Raw genomic sequence first — 20305 nt, 5'->3', positions numbered from 1 at the left:
ACCATCGTCAGGGAATGTTTATCTCCTGCGTTCACTGACGCAGCTCTGAAACAGAAAACACATTGTTGGTGTCAATGTGAACGAAGACTCTAAGCTTGAGCGTTAACTCAAACACAAAAACAATAATCACAACATTCAATATAAATAAATATAGACATCTCTGCGGTAAAACAAATGTCTTATCTTGTTCATAAGACCTGGTGGAAAGTTACTGAATACATTTATTCAAGTACTGTTGGAATACAAGTTTTCTATTTCATGCCACTTTACTTCTACTCCACTACATCTCAGAGGCCAATATTGTACTTTGTGACTTTGCAGATTTAGTTGATGAATACAAAATCAACATAATGATGACAATGTAATTACTAATTATAACCAAATATTTTCATTTGAAATGGGCTATTCTGCATTATGAGTACTTTTACTTTTGGTACTTTAAATATATTTAACTTGTAACAGATATTTCTACACTGTATTGCTACTTTTACTTTAGTAACACTTCTGAATACTTCTCACAGCCTGAGTGCAGCCTGGGGAAATGTGGGTGAAGATGTTCCCATCACAGTAACTAAATTCGCCCAGTTTGCACAATCTCTTTCTGGTTTCACACGGTTCACTGGAAGGTGAAGGAAGTACTCAGATCTTGTACTTCAGTAAAAGCAGATATACAACGATGTTTAAATACTGTTACAAGTAAATTACAAGTACCTCCAAAGTGTACCTAAGTACAGTACTTGAAGGTGAACTACTTTGTTACTTTTCACTGTATAAATCTGACCTGAGGATTGAACTCCTCCAACCCCTCCCTTCTTACCAGTCGGACCGTTTTGAAAGAGGGGGACAACATTTCATTGTCTCTGCTAAATGTTTCCTTTCTGGTTAAACTTATGTAACTCAGTCTCTTCTTGTACTCAGTGTTCAAAGGTAACTTCCTGTTTATAATGTGGTTTATAATCCTCATACTATGGGCAGTGGAGGGGCAGGGGGATTACAAAACACTGGTTGATAAATTACTCATGAGCCATTCAGAGTTCATCCATTCCTCACCTGAAGAAGAAAACTTAAGTGACTGAAAGCAAAACGACAATAAAACAAGAGAACAAAGATCGCCATCCTACAAATACACACAGTCAGAGGTGGAAGAAGAATTCAGATGTTCCACTTCAGTACAAGTAACAATACCACAGTGTATAAATACTCTGTTTAAAGTACAAGTAACAATACCACAGTGTATAAATACTCTGTTTAAAGTACAAGTAACAATACTACAGTGTAGAAATACTATGTTTAAATTACAAGTAACAATACCACAGTGTATAAATACTCCGTTTAAAGTACAAGTAACAATACCACAGTGTATAAATACTATGTTTAAAGTACAAGTAACAACACCACAGTGTAGAAATACTCTGTTTAAAGTACAAGTAACAATACCACAGTGTATAAATACTCTGTTTAAAGTATAAGTAACAATACTACAGTGTATGCATACTCTGTTTAAAGTACAAGTAACAATACCACAGTGAATAAATACTCTGTTTAAAGTACAAGTAACAATACCACAGTGTATAAATACTCTGTTTAAAGTACAAGTAACAATACCACAGTGTATAAATACTCTGTTTAAAGTACAAGTAACAATACCACAGTGTATAAATACTCTGTTTAAAGTACAAGTAACAATACTACAGTGTAGAAATACTATGTTTAAATTACAAGTAACAATACCACAGTGTATAAATACTCTGTTTAAAGTACAAGTAACAATACCACAGTGTATAAATACTCTGTTTAAAGTACAAGTAACAATACTACAGTGTATAAATACTATGTTTAAATTACAAGTAACAATACCACAGTGTATAAATACTCCTGTTTAAAGTACAAGTAACAATACCACAGTGTATAAATACTATGTTTAAAGTACAAGTAACAATACCACAGTGTATAAATACTCTGTTTAAAGTACAAGTAACAACACCACAGTGTAGAAATACTCTGTTTAAAGTACAAGTAACAATACCACAGTGTATAAATACTCTGTTTAAAGTATAAGTAACAATACTACAGTGTATGCATACTCTGTTTAAAGTACAAGTAACAATACCACAGTGAATAAATACTCTGTTTAAAGTACAAGTAACAATACCACAGTGTATAAATACTCTGTTTAAAGTACAAGTAACAATACCACAGTGTATAAATACTCTGTTTAAAGTACAAGTAACAATACCACAGTGTAGAAATACTATGTTTAAAGTACAAGTAACAATACTACAGTGTATAAATACTCTATTTAAAGTACAAGTAACAATACTACAGTGTAGAAATACTATGTTTAACGTACAAGTAACAATACCACAGTGTATAAATACTCTGTTTAAAGTACAAGTAACAATACTACAGTGTAGAAATACTATGTTTAAAGTACAAGTAACAATACTACAGTGTAGAAATACTTTGTTTAAAGTACAAGTAACAATACTACAGTGTAGAAATACTATGTTTAAAGTACAAGTAACAATACTACAGTGTAGAAATACTTTGTTTAAAGTACAAGTAACAATACTACAGTGTAGAAATACTATGTTTAAAGTACAAGTAACAATACTACAGTGTAGAAATACTTTGTTTAAAGTACAAGTAACAATACTACAGTGTAGAAATACTATGTTTAAAGTACAAGTAACAATACTACAGTGTAGAAATACTTTGTTTAAAGTACAAGTAACAATACCACAGTGTAGAAATACTATGTTTAAAGTACAAGTAACAATACCACAGTGTAGAAATACTATGTTTAAAGTACAAGTAAGTAGTCTATAAAGATGTGTTGCACTTTACAGTCTTATGTGATGTTGGTTTGAAACATCTTAAATAGTAATTAACTTAAATGTAGTGTCGAAGAACACACAATATATTTTCCAGAAGCGTGTTGGAGTTGATTAATAAAATGGAAATGAAAGTCTCTTGACATTCTACTGAAGCACCGTACTGGAGTAAATGTACTTAGTTACTTTCCACCACAGGTTTAGGTAAACGGGTTTGTCTTTATCAATGACTCCTCATTCATTCATCTGACTGTAACCACAGCTGACTGCTTACAGTAAACACAACAAGCTCTTCTCCTTTTTCATTTCCTCACTCATCCAACCGACTTCTCCTCGAACACACTCAGGATTCATACCAGAGCAGGAAGTCACGTTAACCCTTAATCTCCACATCACATGTCACCACTGCACTGCAACCGCTCCTAATCATTCTTAACAAAAGATTCACAACGTTTCCCCAGAATGAATGTTTGAATCATCTTGTCCTGTTTCCAGCCTCACAGGAACGGTTTCATTTTTACAGAAGCAACAGCAGCAGTTTGTTTGGCATAAATACAAAAACACAATCACACGGCCACACTTATCAACTGTAGTGCAGCGGTGGAATGTAACTGAGTAACTAAACACTTTTGACGTAGGCCTACTAAATATTTAAAACGCCTCTTGGTGTCTGGGCTGTTTTTCTGAGAAACGTGTTGAGATTCTCCTTGTTATTAAGCTCACCTTCTCTTCCCATCAACAGAGGGAAACAATCATTAACTTTATTACTCAGTGTTGCTGTTGTGGTGCGTGTGGACTAACCGGCAGCCGGTAGAGGGGAAAGGTCGGATCAAACCTTCAGAGAAAGAGGGAAAACCTTGAGTTTAAGTTCATTTGCTTCCATAACTTGTCAATCTTTAGGACGAGCGGAAAGAAAACATCCAAAATCCACGTTTAGGTGTTTATTATACCAGTGGTTCCCAAATAGTGTGCCATGAGATGAATGCCGGATTTTGAAACAAGTAGGCCTAATGCATTTAACTGTACACAAGGTTATGAATGATATTTACTTCAGTGTTTCCTCTAGGTTTACTGCTCTGGGGGGTGCTGCCTGGGCTGGATGAGGTCCGTGCGTGGTGCAGATTTTTTAAGTTCTCTCCTCTCCTTTCCTCCGCTCTGTCTCTGACTGTAAGTGTGTGCGCTGGCGCGCGCGTGTGTGTAGGTTCGGAATCGGAGCTCCGCCCTTCACGAAGTAGAGGAGAGAATGTAACGCAAAGCAACTGAAACGTGCACATAAATTAGATAAATAACATAAGCATACGTTTATTTTATTTAATAAAAGAGCACCTGTTCGATGTGAAAAGTGAGTTGTAAATATATTTTAAAAAACAAAAACATCTTGAATTTCAGGGGGGGAGCAGCGCAGGGAGGCACTGTACTTTATCCTACACACTTATCTCACAATATAGAAACAATAGGTCTTATATGCTTTGGCCTAAACATAAATAAAACAATCGTTAAAAAAAAATAAGAAATCTGTCAAAGCTAACCCGTTTTAGGCATTTGCGCATGGTGAGAAATATTAGAGTGTGACACATCAAAGGCTCTCTGCTGGTGTGAAGGAGAATAGCTTCTTACAAGGACTAAATAAATAAATGTTCGCAGAGTGATGATAGTGATACTTGTCAGAGACGGGATTTTGCCCGGATATGAACACAGGTGTGCCTTGAGATTTTGGCTTGGTCTTTGGTGTGCCTTGGCCACAAAAAGTTTGGGAACCCCTGTATTATACAACACTTTGTCTATTTGTATCTGTAGATTTCTCCTGAATTCACCAAAAGTTAGCATTAAATAATGTTTAATTTACATATTTAAACATAACATTTTGGAAAACTTGTAATACAGAAGATATGTGTCTTAATGTTATTAATCAACTGGGGACGTTTCATGGTGATATCTATTAGTTCACCATTAGTGTCTCCCTTAAAACATCGCAACATACACAGACATACAGACTTGTAGAAAACATTTAAAACCAGAGTTTTATGTGGATTTTTGGAATTTGATGAATTGTTTGAGGATTGGATTAAAATCTCAAACCAAAAACTTGAGCAGCTGCTCTGCAAATGCTGCTAGATCTCCGAAATTAAAAACAAACTTTAAAATACCAGCAGTGTGGGGAATGAAAATGATTCCTTTACCTTTGGAGAATGTTTCTGTCCATCTGCTGTGCAAAACACATCAGCGTGTCCTGCATCATGATGAACTTTAATCAAGTCACAAACAAGACCAAGATGTCAAACATCTCCACATTTATTAATCATATCATTCTGTGCAATAATTCAATGTACAAATAATCTCTGTAAATATTACAATCCATATAATAGTTAAGATGTGTTGCCACAAAATGAAACATAAAATACATTCAAGGTCTGTGAAGGCGTCAGTGGCTCTGCAGAGGTTAAAGAGTGTGAGAGAGCAGCCAGAGGAGCCGAGGACACACGAGTCAATGTTTGATCACGTTCAGCTTTTCTGGTCCTGGGGGGGTTTCTGCAGATTGTGGAATGAACGCTATTAAAAGCACCAATGTGTCTGCACCGATGCCACCAGGGCAAATAAATGTACACTTGTTTCAATATGATTTTTCACTGTACATTTAAATGAATCGGAATACTTTAATACTATAACACCACTGAATGAACACTGGAGACACACTCAAAGACTAAGACCAAGGATTTCTGAGCAGGTCTCCAAATATCTGCTGAAAATAAGTCTCACGTCAGGCTGTTTGTGTCACCATCTGTTACCTGAGTGTCTGCACAGCAGTGGTGGAAAGTAATTAAGTACACTTACTGAAGTACTTTACTTAAGTACACTTAATGATATACTGTACTTAAGTACACTTAATGATGTACTGTACTTAAGTACACTTAATGGAGTACTGTACTTAAGTACACTTAATGAAGTACTGTACTTAAGTACACTTAATGAAGTACTGTGCTTAAGTACACTTAATGGAGTACTGTACTTAAGTACACTTAATGAAGTACTGTGCTTAAGTACACTTAATGAAGTACTGTGCTTAAGTACACTTAATGAAGTACTGTGCTTAAGTACACTTAATGAAGTACTGTACTTAAGTACACTTAATGAAGTACTGTACTTAAGTACACATCTGAGGATCTTTACATAAATGTTTCCATTGTATGCAGATTTCTACTTCACTACTCCACTTCACCTCAGAAGTCAAGATTCTACTTTTTACTCCACTACTTTTTTCTGACAGCTTTAGCTACTTTTCAGATTCCAGTTTCTCATCTCCTCTCTGTCCAGTGAAAACCATGTACCTCCAGATGTGTTGATGTTTGTGATAGACTGAAGGATGAAGTGTTGCTTTACGTGTTGAGAAGACTTCTTAATCTAAATAAACTTTTGAAAAAGCAACATACACATTAATGCAGCAGTAATATTAATCCAAAAACATCATATATAATAGAAAATCACTGACAGGAACATTTTTACTGCACACTTTCACTTGTAGCCTACACTCTGCTGATGCATACTTTTACTTCACTAAGCTTCTGAGTGCAGGACTTGTGTGGTATGAGTACTTTTACTTAAGTAACAGATCAGAGTACTTCTTCCACCACGCTGGCTTCAACAACAACACGAGAGAAACGTTTCTACAAGAGATAGAATCAGACAGAAGTGGAATAGAGTCTGTTGCCGTGGAAACACACAGGGTTTTTGAAACGGCACAATCGGTCCGTACTGACGGGAAGGATGGACGACGTCTCCAGAGCAACACTGAGCGCGCGCACACGCACACACACACACACACACACACACACACACACACACACACACACACACACACACACACACACACACACACACACACACACACACACACACACACACACACACACACCTATTATAAACAATGAAATACATTCTCATCACACTAAAAACAAGGCATTCAGGATATGAAGGTTAACCTGCTCCTCTGTCACTTAAATTCACACAACACATTATTCAATCAACATTTCACGTATAAAGGAACTTAAGTCCTCTTCTGTCAGATCTTTGTGACCTCACAAGAGGCCGACCAGGGCTTATCAGCTTCATCTAAACTAGCGTGTGATTGGACAGAGTGTCCTGATGCTGGTGAGCTGCAACCAACCAGGAAAGGTGCAGGAATCTGCGGTCAGTCTGTGTTTTTTTTTCTTTATTTTCCATCTGCAGAGTAACCACTGCAGCTGTCAATCAAAATGCTTCATTGCTAAACAACATGTAGTCACATATGAACCCCACAGTCTGTCAGTCAAGTGTCCTTGTCATCTGAAAATGCAACATGTAGCTGCCGGACGTCCCCGTCACTCATCCTGTCTCTGTGCAGCGATGACTGGACCTCCTCGTAAGGGGGCGGGGGGTTGCCGGGGCTGGACAGGAGCGGGCGGTGACTGCCGTCCGATTGGTTGATAAGAGACGACGGGTGACAGCTGGGAGCCTCCTGAGCCAATAGGAGCTGGGTGGGTCCCGGCGCTGAGCAGGCGGGGAGGCGCTGCCCCCAGCTGCCGTAAACCGCCTCCTCATAGGAGGGGAGGGAGACAGGAAGTCCATCCATCAGGTCCAGCTGGTCTGAAGAGCGACGGCTGCTGGGACACACAGACACAATTAAAGACACTGAATATTTTGACCTGTGAGCTCAAACATTTATTATAAAATGTAGTTCAGCTTGTTCCTCAGAGTATCCAGTAGACCCCACCGCCCAATCCCATGAGCTCCTTCCTCGACACCTGTCACATCTGAAATATGTCAGATGTCTGAGAGGACTGCTCGATACTTCTGAACGGTCTTTGATGCTTTTAGGTTGTAGAAAGTCCTCTCAATGTTAGTTTGTATGCAAAAACATCCTTTCTGTTTTTCAAACGAGCTGAGCTGCGACCACAGACATTCTCTCAGGGAACAAGGACCTCTGCTTCTGCTCACCTGTGTGATTGACAGGGGAAGAGGCGGGACTTGACGACCAGGCAGGCAGTAGTGGTGAGCAGGAAGATGGACACGCCCACCGCCGTTGTGGCCATGCTGGGCATCGAGTCGTTCACTCCGTCATCAGAGTTCATCTTTGGACCCTCTGAGGAGGAGACACATGTTTAAAGTAGGAGCAATGAATACAGACACAGACCACAAACGACAGACACAGACCACAAACTACAGACACAGACCACAAACTACAGACACAGACCACAAACTACAGACAGACACAGACCACAAACTACAGACACACACCACAAACTACAGTCACTGACACACACCACACACTACAGTCACTGACACACACCACAAACTACAGACATTCACCACAAACTACAGTCACTGACACACACCACAAACTACAGTCACTGACACACACCAAAAACTACAGTCACTGACATACACCACAAACTACAGACACACACCACAAACTACAGTCACTGACACACACCACAAACTACAGACATACACCACAAACTACAGTTACTGACACACACCACAAACTACAGTCACTGACACACACCACAAACCACAGACACACCACAAACCACAGAAACACACCACAGACTACAGACACTTACACACACCACAAACTACAGTCACTGACACACACCACAAACTACAGTCACACACCACAAACTACAGTCACTGACACACACACCACAAACTACAGTCACTGACACACACCACAAACTACAGACACTGACACACACCACAAACTACAGACACTGACACACAACACAAACTACAGAAACACACCACAAACTACAGACACTGACACACACCACAAACTACAGTCACTGACACACACCACAAACTACAGACACTGACACACAACACAAACTACAGAAACACACCACAAACTACAGACACTGACACACACCATAAACTACAGACACTGACCACAAACTACAGACACTGACACACAACACAAACTACAGAAACACACCACAAACTACAGACACTGACACACACCACAAACTACAGACACTGACACACACCACAAACTACAGACACTGACACACACCACAAACTACAGACACACACCACAAACTACAGACACTGACACACACCACAAACTACAGTCACTGACACACACCACAAACTACAGACACTGACACACAACACAAACTACAGAAACACACCACAAACTACAGACACTGACACACACCATAAACTACAGACACTGACCACAAACTACAGACACTGACACACACCACAAACTACAGTCACTGACACACACCACAAACTACAGACACTGACACACAACACAAACTACAGAAACACACCACAAACTACAGACACTGACACACACCATAAACTACAGACACTGACCACAAACTACAGACACTGACACACAACACAAACTACAGAAACACACCACAAACTACAGACACTGACACACACCACAAACTACAGACACTGACACACACCACAAACTACAGACACACACCACAAACTACAGACACTGACACACACCACAAACTACAGTCACTGACACACACCACAAACTACAGACACTGACACACAACACAAACTACAGAAACACACCACAAACTACAGACACTGACACACACCATAAACTACAGACACTGACCACAAACTACAGACACTGACACACACCACAAACTACAGTCACTGACACACACCACAAACTACAGACACTGACACACAACACAAACTACAGAAACACACCACACACCACAGTCACTGACACACAACACAAACTACAGAAACACACCACACACCACAGTCACACACCACGAACTGTACAACCCATCTGCTGCATCTATCGTCGAGCAAACATTGGCTGGTTTCAGCTTCACAAATGTGAAAATGTGCTGCTTTTTTTTTCTTTTTATGTAAGTGTATATTAAAATGTTAGGGTTTTTTTGGATGGCCCGTCAAATTGTTTATATTTTATTTTATATGTAAATATATATATTCCCTTATTTAGTACCACTTTTATATAAATATATGAACATATATAAATATTTTAATATTTATACATGTGTGTGTGTAAGCTGGAGGGGGCTACAGCTGCATGACATTGTGCAATCCTGTATTGTATAATTACAATAATAAAACCTTGAATCCTTGAATTGATAAATAAACATTATCTGCATTAATAATCAATGATTGCAGCCGCAGGTACAAAAAGATTTCTCTGGCCAATAATCCTACAGAAAAAAGAAGACGTGAAATTGCAAAGTGTTTGCATAAAGCTCGAGTTACAATGTTGATTTGGTGGTTGTATAAAAAATGCAAAAGGTAGATTTACGACAATGAGCAGAAGCTGTGACAGAAAGCCATCATCTCTGGTGGGAAAAACCGAGGAAGTCCCTTTACAGAAATAGATTATCAAATACATAATCTATGAGAGGAAGCTTTTTATCTAGATATGTGGTTTCTCTGAGCCGTAATAAGACGACATTGGCTTTCCATGAGGCTCTGACAGCGTCAACACAGAGGAAATGTTTAATGCATATTATGGTGGTGTCGCCCACTTCCTCTTTCTGTGTTCTGACTTCCTGTCGCATTGCATTTGAGTGAATGGTGACAGAGGAAGTCGAAACTGGTCTGAGCAATGCAGAGAGTCTGTTAAGTAGGTTAAAGGATGAAGTTTACATTAGAGGCATCAGCCCCAACATGCTGAGGTTTAATGTTTTAGTGATGTGATGCTGAGATGAAGATAATTCCTTCTGATCTTACAGATTAACATTTAGGACAAAACTCCATCTCAATCGATTGCAGAGGAGAAGTTGAGTTGAGCAACTACAAAATACAATTCAGATATAAGATTAACAATAAATAGTTTATTTTTAGATTGACACTGTTTATACAGTGGTGCACTCAGTTAAAAGTAGTAACACCACACAGTAAAATACTGCAAATAAAAGTCCTGCACTGAAAGTGTTACTTCAGTAAATATATACAAGTACAATCAGAAACTCACTTAAAGTATTAAAAGTGTATAAATGTAACATTTTACTCTTGTAGTTTTCAACTATTAACTGATGATTATTTATATTCTGGATTAATCTGCTAAATATTTTCTCCATTAATCGACTAATTAATTATTTTTTATTTATTTTTAAATCTTCACGTCTGAGAAGTTGGAACCCATGAAATGTTTTACATTAAAGATTACTTAAACTATTGAAACAGTTGCCAATAACTTTTCTGTCGACTCATCGTTTCAGCTGTTCTTGTATAAACTGTTGGGAAATTTGAATAGTAACTGTCAAAAAATGTAGTGGAGTAATAAAAAGTACAATATTTCCTTCTAAGATGTAGCGGAGTAGAAGTAAAAAGTAGCATGAAAAGAAAAGACTCAAGTAAAGTACAAGTATCTAGTCTAACAGTACTTGAGTAAATGCACTTCCACCACTGGCTGCACTATAAAACTCCTAGTGGCCTCTTAGAAGTGTTGACGCTCACACAGCCAGACTACGTCTCATGCGTGAAATCCACCATAACACATATTTTAAGTATACGGTAGGTAACCTCCCTGGGAGTCAAACCCTGTAACGCTACGACAACAATGACACGCCGTCTGAACACTCAAAACAAGAAGTAACCTTCATAAAATGAGTAATCAGCCGTCAAAGCATCAGGGTCATTGCTGCGCTGAGTCACGAGTGGATTATAAACTGAGCTAATCACTGAGGAACGCTGTGATGCTGGGGCTGCTGGGAAATGTCAAGAGATGTTCCGAGTCATTCCGAGAACATCTGCTCACGAATAAAGAATTTCAAAGCCCCATGATTATAAACCCAGAGAGCAGACAGAGGAAACCTTCGAGGCCACAGAGGGAATTAAATATTCTCCCTGCTACGTCCCCAAAGCAGTTCATGTAAAACTCTTGTTCAATCTGATCAATCAAAGGTTTGTAGGAAGAGACGAGTCATTGAAACACTAAAACGCCCAAAACTAGGTTTTCATTCTGTCAACCAGTGGTGGAAGAAGTACTGAGATCCTTTACTGAAGTAAAAGTATAAACACCATTGTCTAAAAGTACTCCATTGCAAGAACGAGTTAATTCAAAAGTACTTAAAGTATCAAAAGTAAAAGTGCTAATTCTTATGTTATTATAGAATATTATGTCATTGTGTTTTTATCACTTAAGCATTTTAATGTTGTAGTTTGTCAATGTATACTACTGACTATATTAGTAATATAGTGCTGCATCATATCGTCTGTTTGTATATGTTAAGTCACTGTGTCTAATAAATGTAGCAGAAAGTACAACATTTCTCTCTGGAGTAGAAATAGAAAGTAGCATAAAATTAAAAGTAAAGTACCTCAGATGTGTACTTAAGTACAGGACTCGTGTATTCAGTGTCTCTTACCTCTGATGGGGATGCAGGCAGGTATCGGAGGCTGCCACCTCCCGTGGCGGCACCTGGACACACGGACCTTGTTGTTGACGTGGTATCCGGGCTCACAGAAGAAGTGGATGGAGCTCTTGTGGGGGAAACCTCGGCACGGTGACGGATCACACCGGAAACCTCCATGTTCTGGCACCAGTGGGTGAGTGCAGTTACTCAGTCGGCCTGCACAGACACAAAACACAGTGATTGTGTCGCCGTTGTGCTCTGGAAATTAGTATAGCCTCTTCCTCACACGATTGCTATTAGTTAACGTTTAGATTTCAGCTACTGTCCACTAATCATTATTTTCATTGTCCAGTAATCCTTCTATTATTTTCTTGATTAATAAATTAGTTGTCTGAGCTAAAAAACAAATCTGAAAATGGTGAAACATATCTATCAGTGTTTCGCCAAAACTCACTGTCATAGAGGAATCAAGAAAGCAGAAAATATTCACATGTAAGAAGCTGGAGCCACAGAATGTTGACTTTCTTTTCCTTAAACAATGACAAACAATTAATCGATAGTTGGCAGTAATATGGGAATGAGATGTAGTGGAGTAGAAGTATAAAGTTGTATAAAATACTCAAGTAAAGTACCTCATATGAACTGAAGTAAATGAGTACACCAGCTGGGAAGAACACATATACATTAAGGTGATATTGTTACTGTGAACAAAGTGAGTAAAAGGCTCTATAGAGAGTCAGGTATTGGTTTAGATATTTATCTTTACACAGGAATGCTTTCTGCATACTGGGAGTTTTATTGCAGCATCAAAACGTTGCCCACAACCACTTCTGCCTTACCCAGTTGGCAGAGCAGCAAACACTTTTACCCACTTCCTCTATTGCTTCATCTTCCATCTTAAAAGTCTGCGTCTGCGGAATTATGGTTTCCACTGCCCCCGTACGCTCCTTCACCCCAAACATGAACACGTGAAGAGTAGGACAAGTCAGAGGCTAAGACTGGAAAATCACTAGAAGTGAAGCTACGACGAGAAAAGTCTAAATGGTTTCATGAGACATGAGAGTAAAAGCAATTATAAGTTCAAATGTAAAGTGACTGTAGCTCCAGAACGTTGATCATAATATGTTCCCATAACAAGAGGAAGAACCAGAGAGTTAAGTTTCAAACCTCTGAAACAGAAAGTGTCTACATCCTGCAACAAGCTGCAAAGCTGCAAAACACCGTGTGCCACTAATGAACATTTATCTGGGTCGTGTTAATAATTAAAGGTTGTTTATTACTAATATCCAGCAGTCAGCTTATATTAAATCCAAGAGGTTATATAAAATATAAAAACATGTTGGTTCTCAGGTAACTCAGATGTTTAACAGACCATGTTTTGTGACGAGTCTCCATTTTAAATGTCAGTAAGCATCTGTTTTTGTTATTTTGGTCATTTGGAGTTTCTCCGGTGGCCCTGAGAACTCAACGTGCTGCAAACAGAGAAAACACAACAGATACAAAAACTTGCTCCAAGAAGGTCAAACGACAACGGCAACCGTTTCCAGGGACACTGCAGTTTTCACTTGAGTTCTGTGTATGAAATTCTCCTGCCTGCTACCATGAATGAAGGAGAAACCCAAGTACAGACTTAATGAATGAATGCATGTAGGGGTCCGGAGGGGTTGGTGTACTGGAGGGGTCAGAGGTCGTACCTGCCGTGAGGAGCGGTGAGGAGGCCAGGAGGAGGAGTCCACACACCAGACTGACACGTCCACACGACGATGGATACAGGACCGACGCAGACATCAAAGCAGACTTCCTTATAACAGAACAGAGATGAAGAGTCAGAAGCAGAAAACACACAAACATGCAAACATTTCATCTAAAAAGCGGTTTATAAAACATCACTACTAAAAAGTGCCTTGATGTAATAACAGAAATGCATTAGTGTGTGTTTGAGTCCCATTGTTCTGTTCCTCATCAGTGTGACTTATAACGTAATGCCTAACATTGACCTTGAACGTTGCTCCTCTGCTTCGTCCTCTTATCTTCAGATAAAAAACACCACTGTAAAGCTGCGATAGCGAAACCATTACCTCACACTGTTCACTGTTTCAACACTGACCATACGGACCGATACACACACGATAAACGAAACAGAAACCCATCACCACAACAACATGACACACTCCTTCTCCAGATGACTTGCACCGTCCCAGACCTTCATCGACCTGTGAAGAACTAGTGCCAACAGAGCCAGACCTCAGCCTAAATGCCACCGTGTGTTTCGAAATGTGTGTGTAGGTGTCTGCTGTCTTTTGTGGGTTTTTTATGCTTATCTGTCAAGAGAATCCAGTCATCTCTGGAGCAGTGAGGGGTAGTCCCCCCCCTCCCTGCCTCAGCACGCGCACACACACACACACACACACACACACACACACACACACCTCCGTCCATCTTATGTGACCACAGTCTGTGTGGGAGGTCTGCATCTTAGTCATCCCGGCCCTCTGTGATATTATAACTTCTGCTGTAACGTTTGTCAACACAATTATTACACAGAAAATAAAATGGCTCTTTAATAATAAAATATTTATATATCAGTTCAGCTGTTTCATGAGATTACTGCACTGCACGCTCTAATGCTGATAAATCAAGACGTTTCTATTCATTTTAACTGACATGAATCATTCGGGTCATGTACTTTAATAGTAGTAGCAATACTACAATGTACAAATACTCTGTTACAAGTAAAAGTCCTGCATTCAAAATCGTATTAACATCAAAATATACTTAAAGCTAATATATATATATATATATATATATATATATATATATATATATATATATATATATATATATAATATTATTGGTGATGCATTCATGTGTTCATCACATTAATGTTGCAGCTGGTAAAGGTGGAGACAGAATTAGTTGCTTTACATACTGCTGAGTAGTTTAATCTATACCAATACATCATAATTATTAGTTGATTTATATTTTGTATCAATAATCTGACTCAGCAAAGTAACTAAATAAACTAAGTAAATAAATATAGAGGATTAAAAAGTTCAATATTTGCCTCTGAGATGTAGTATATGAGCAGAAGTATAAAGTATCATAAAATGGAAATAGTAAAGTACAAGGACCTCAGGTTTGTACTGCGGTACAGGACTTACTCACCGAATAGTGAAAGTATTTGGTACATTCCACCACTGCTTACATCACATAGTAACGAAAAGAGCTCAGAACACATTTTCACGAGCTTATGAATAACAGTTAAGCGATGTGACGCATCAAAACGATCAGAGTCGCGACCAACATCACTCTGGAGAGCCTTTAAATGTCACAATCTGGCAGCGTGGTGAAGGCTGAATGTTGGAGTTTCACGACAGGTGACTTCTCACCTCGGGGAACTGGAGGTCCTCTCTGTTGCAGATGACTTTACTAAGAAAATACATCGACTGTGTCTCGGAGCTTTTGTTTGCTTGACTCCTCCGTCCTTCATCACTGAGGTGGAATTACGTTACAACAAGACAATAGTTGTGCACATGCAGTGGTGAAAGTATTCAGATCATTTACATCAGTAAAAGTACTAAATAAGTATTTTATTCAAAAGCTTACTTAAAAGTATTATCAGCAAAATGTAGTTAAAGTATGAAAAGTAAAAGTATTGATTGAGCAGTAAATGTTCCTGTCAGTGTTTATTATATATGATGTTTCTGATTCATGTTGCTGCTGCATTAATGTGTGTGTTGCATGTTGCTGCTGCATTAATGTGTGTGTTGCATGTTGCTGCTGCATTAATGTGTGTGTTGCATGTTGCTGCTGCATTAATGTGTGTGTTGCATGTTGCTGCTGCATTAATGTGTGTGTTGCATGTTGCTGCTGCATTAATGTGTGTGTTGCATGTTACTGCTGCATTAATGTGTGTGTTGCATGTTGCTGCTGCATTACTGTGTGTGTTGCATGTTACTGCTGCATTAATGTGTGTGTTGCATGTTGCTGCTGCATTAATGTGTGTGTTGCATGTTGCTGCTGCATTACTGTGTATGGTTGTAGCGTCTCTGTCCTGTGAGAACAACGTCTCTAATAAGTCAACTCTTCATGAGTTTACAGCTGATCCAGGAGGCTTTTAAATAGTTTATATAGATTAAGAAGTAGGAGAATAATCTCAGCACATAAAGCAACACTTCATCCTTCAGTTTATGACAAACATCAACACATCTGGAGAGACATGGTTTTCACTGGACGGGACGGGATGATTAATTGTAATCTGAAAAGTAACTAAAACTGTCAGATAAAAGTAGTGGAGTAAAAAGTACAATATTGACCTTTGAGATGTAGTGGAGCAGTGAAGTAGAAAGTAGCACAAAATGGTTATACTTGTAAAGTACAAGTACATCAAAGTTGTACTTAAGTACAGTACTTGAGTAAATGTACTGAGTTACACTCAACCCGTCCCGTGACTATAAGGAACTTGAAGGGTATTTAATGGTTCACTGTGGTTCTGTGTACACACACTTCAGATAAACGCTGCCACACGTGTCAGGTTAAATGACGTAAAGTAGCGTGCGACTGTAAACATTATGTATGATGTATTTTATGTTTCCAGCCAAAACACACAAATTGTTTGGTGAAGACAGAGGAAGAGCTGGGCAGTTAGCAGGAGTGACGATAGTAGAAACTTCCACGGGGAAGAAACGTGCTGCAGGAAGCAGTGAGAACGAAGAGCTGCTTCACACTTTCTTACTCAAGCACATCGTAAGAAATGACGAGTGTGTTCACCCCCTGAACCCCGGACAGTGTAGTTGATCAGTAGCTGTGTTAGTGACTCTGCCATGTTGAACTTTGCTCTTTCTGCTCTGCTGCTTCACAGTGTTTCTGAAACCAACAGGTACAAACCCTGCAGAGTTTAAAGTTTACCATCTGACTTTTTATTTTTCTCTTTCATGTGGAACCGACTCTTGTTTTTAACCACAACTGAAGTCTCCAGCTGGGAAACAAGTGTTTAGATTTCTTACTAAAGTAGAAGTAGTAATACCACAGTGTACAAATACTGTGTTACAAGTAAAAGTCCCGCATTCTAAATCTTACTTCAGTAAAATCACAAAAGTATTGGCATCAAAATATACTTAAACTACCAAAAGTACTTATTTTGCAGAATGGCCCTTTTCAGAATAATGTATATTAAATGATTGGATTATAATTATTAATACATTAATGTGTTCATCTCTTTAATATTGTAGCTGGTAAATGTAATGACCTTATCTACTGCTGGGTACTTTAACCAGTACAAATACATCATATTTTAGTGGATTTATATGTAATAATAATCTGAAGATACTTTTAGTATCAAATAAATATAGTGGAATACACATTTCAATACTTGCCTCTTGTAGTGGAGTAGAAGTATAAAGTAGCAAAAAATGTAAATATTCAAGTGCAAGTACCTCAAAAATGATATGTAAGTACTGTACTTGAGTAAATGTACTTTCACTTCAGATATTGGCATTCCTCCCAAATCCCCAAAACGTCTATTTGGATGTCTGAGTTTGACCTTTCTGGAGTCTAATTGACCTGAAACATAAGCAACATAAACACTTTTCTTCATTGTTTTGAATATTATTATTATTATTATTATTATTATATTTTTAATAAGGTCTTAATTCAAATGTTAAATAATTAGCATTATTATTTTTAGATTATTGAGGAAGTAAGCCAACTGCTTCTCGCAGACAACGCCTTCAGAACTACTTCATGATTATATTTAATTTGGTATAATTATACATGACATATATACAGTATATATTCAACATGAGGCAGCATATTCCTTCCACCTGCTCAGTGTGATTTATGGGATGGTCGAGGTTTGTTAAGGCTGTGAACAGTGCTGATGCTGCTGAACAGGTCCCTGTTGCTGTGACAGATTTGCTTGTATGACTTAAATCCATGATACACTTCATGTTCAAAGTCAGTGCTGGAGAAACTAGAAGCTAATTCAATCATGAAGCAGAATAAACATGAATGAAAGAAGCACATACTGGTGCTTTAACTTGTGAGGATGAATAACTGGAAGTCAACTATGTGCTTATATTATAACTGTAAAAGATGTAGCTCATATTAAATGATCCTGCAGGTAAATCAGATACATTTCAAATGACCTCCCATTTGCTGCCATTACCTTGTGCATCTTTTGTAGATATGTATTAATGGATTTATTACCAGTTCTACATACTGTGTTTTTCTGATCTGGGTGCTGAGCTGCTGCATACATTTGCCCCTTACAGTGATAAATAAAGTTGTATTGAATTGTAAAGTTGTTGTACTTCACTGAAAAGGCAGCGGAGTGTAGCAGGAGAACAAACCAGCCTTCAGTGATACATGTGGGTCAAGCGGGCCACTTGAGGTAAGGGAGAGTCACAGCAGGTCAGGTGATCACACACACAAGGTTACGCTCCTCTAGGGACAAACATTGGTTGTTTTTTTATTCATCTAAAGCCAGGAAATTATCAATTAATCTGACAATTATTTTTGAATTGCTTGGTCTATGACTGAAAACCACCTGAAATGAACCCCTGCACACAGTCCTGAAGACTCCCCTGAGGACTCCTAGAATACACTCAAACACTCCAGGGACCAACAAAACATCTTCTCCGCTTAAAAGCTTAGTCAGTCGCAGACCTGTGGGACCCCTCAGTGGTCTGTACTGCATATACTTACACAGGTTATTATGTAAAAAGCTCTTTTGTTCCTCAGTGGAAGCTTCATGAGTTTGCAATAATTTTCCTGTGACTATAAACTATCAGGAACAATCCCCGTAACAATAACCCTATAACAGTTTAAAGACACACTGTTTTTAACATGTACACAGCATCACTGTCAGATATAAAGTCATATCCACATAACGCTACCTGTTACATGAATCATCTCATATTTATTCCAGCAACCTTTGCACTCTGCACCATTCCACTGTTTTCTTACCGTTTGTTGTTTTTATATATATACACATATATACATATATATACACACATGTATATATATACACATATACTTATACATATACATATATACATATACATTTAATAAATATATATATTTCTGTGTAAGTAATGGAAAGCCTTGTGTTCACATACATGGACAATAAAGCTGGCTCTGAAGCTCTTCTCATCACTGTAACATCATTAATGAATTGGCACTGGACAGATAATATCTCGATGATTTCAATGCTACAGTACAAGACCAAGAATGTAATATATTTGATCTAATTAACATAAAAGCACTGCAGACGGACAGAATTATCGGTATGTAATTGAATGTAATCACCGGCCGGCAGGTGAAGTAAGAGCACCGATGCCTCCTCTCTGAATGGACCGAACATTGAGCAGACAAACTGTGTAAATGTCTCACCTGAGAGCCGCGGCGGAGGCAGCAGCGGTGTGATGGAGCGGGAAGCGTCTGTAGAGCCTGCAGAGGAGCTCCTCGCTGTGTTTACCGACAGATGCGAGGACGTGAAGTGAAGATGAACAATACTGTAGCTCTCCGCCCGTCAGCTGACGCTCCTGCCTCAGCAACAAGTGGGAGCTTTTCGGCTGCTTTCGCCCCTGACTCATCGATCAGCTGTATTTGACACCGAGCACCCCAGGCTTCTGATTGGCCGCTGCGAGCCGCCAAGCACCGCCCACCTGCGCGGCTCCGTCATGTTCTGGAAACGCTCTTTTTATCTCACGCCACAGAAACGCGCGCGCACACGCACACACTCACGAACAGTTATTTTAAAACAGCAATAAAAACACTAATAAGAGCATTGTAAATGGATAAATACCAACATGTACTCACATACTTTTACGCAGGTACTTATAAGTACAAGTTTGAGGTACTTGTACTTTACCTATGGGTTTCCAGTGTGTGCCACTTCAGAGGGAAATCTTGTACTTTTTACTCCACTACATTTATTTCAACAATTTAGTTATTTAGCAGATTTATATTATTATTATGAAATATAAATCAACTAATAAATGATGATGTATTATTATAGAATAGCAGTAAAGCATAAAGTAAACACACCAATCTGTCAATAATAATTATAATCCAATAATGTAATATAATATACAGTATACAGAAATGGGACAC

At 38.6% G+C, this 20305-nt stretch overlaps 1 protein-coding gene across 1 annotated transcript; it reads right to left on the bottom strand.

Annotated features, from left to right (window-relative positions):
* Positions 1-5108: 5108 nt before the first annotated feature.
* LOC115017842 (sushi domain-containing protein 6) lies at positions 5109-19785 on the bottom strand. The gene is made up of 5 exons (XM_029446548.1): positions 19583-19785; positions 13885-13991; positions 12203-12406; positions 7806-7950; positions 5109-7471 (listed from the first exon to the last, which is right to left on the bottom strand). The coding sequence occupies exons 1-5, from the start codon at positions 19783-19785 to the stop codon at positions 7138-7140; spliced, it is 993 nt and encodes a 330-aa protein (XP_029302408.1). The 3' UTR covers positions 5109-7137.
* Positions 19786-20305: the final 520 nt, after the last annotated feature.

The sequence above is a fragment of the Cottoperca gobio genome, chromosome 13, assembly GCF_900634415.1.
Source record: "Cottoperca gobio chromosome 13, fCotGob3.1, whole genome shotgun sequence".
Lineage (NCBI taxonomy): Eukaryota > Metazoa > Chordata > Actinopteri > Perciformes > Bovichtidae > Cottoperca > Cottoperca gobio.
Note: the sequence above shows the minus strand (reverse complement) of the source record. Positions and strands in the feature narration are given on the sequence as shown.

Excerpts from the sequence above, each read along its gene's own strand:
- LOC115017842 (XM_029446548.1), bottom strand. The coding sequence starts at position 19,785 with ATGAGTCAGGGGCGAAAGCAGCCGAAAAGCTCCCACTTGTTGCTGAGG. Across the intron at positions 13,992-19,582 it reads GCCTCCGCCGCGGCTCTCAG|GAAGTCTGCTTTGATGTCTG; the intron begins GTGAGACATTTA and ends TTCTGTTATAAG. Across the intron at positions 7,472-7,805 it reads TTCCCCTGTCAATCACACAG|CAGCCGTCGCTCTTCAGACC; the intron begins GTGAGCAGAAGC and ends TGTGTGTCCCAG.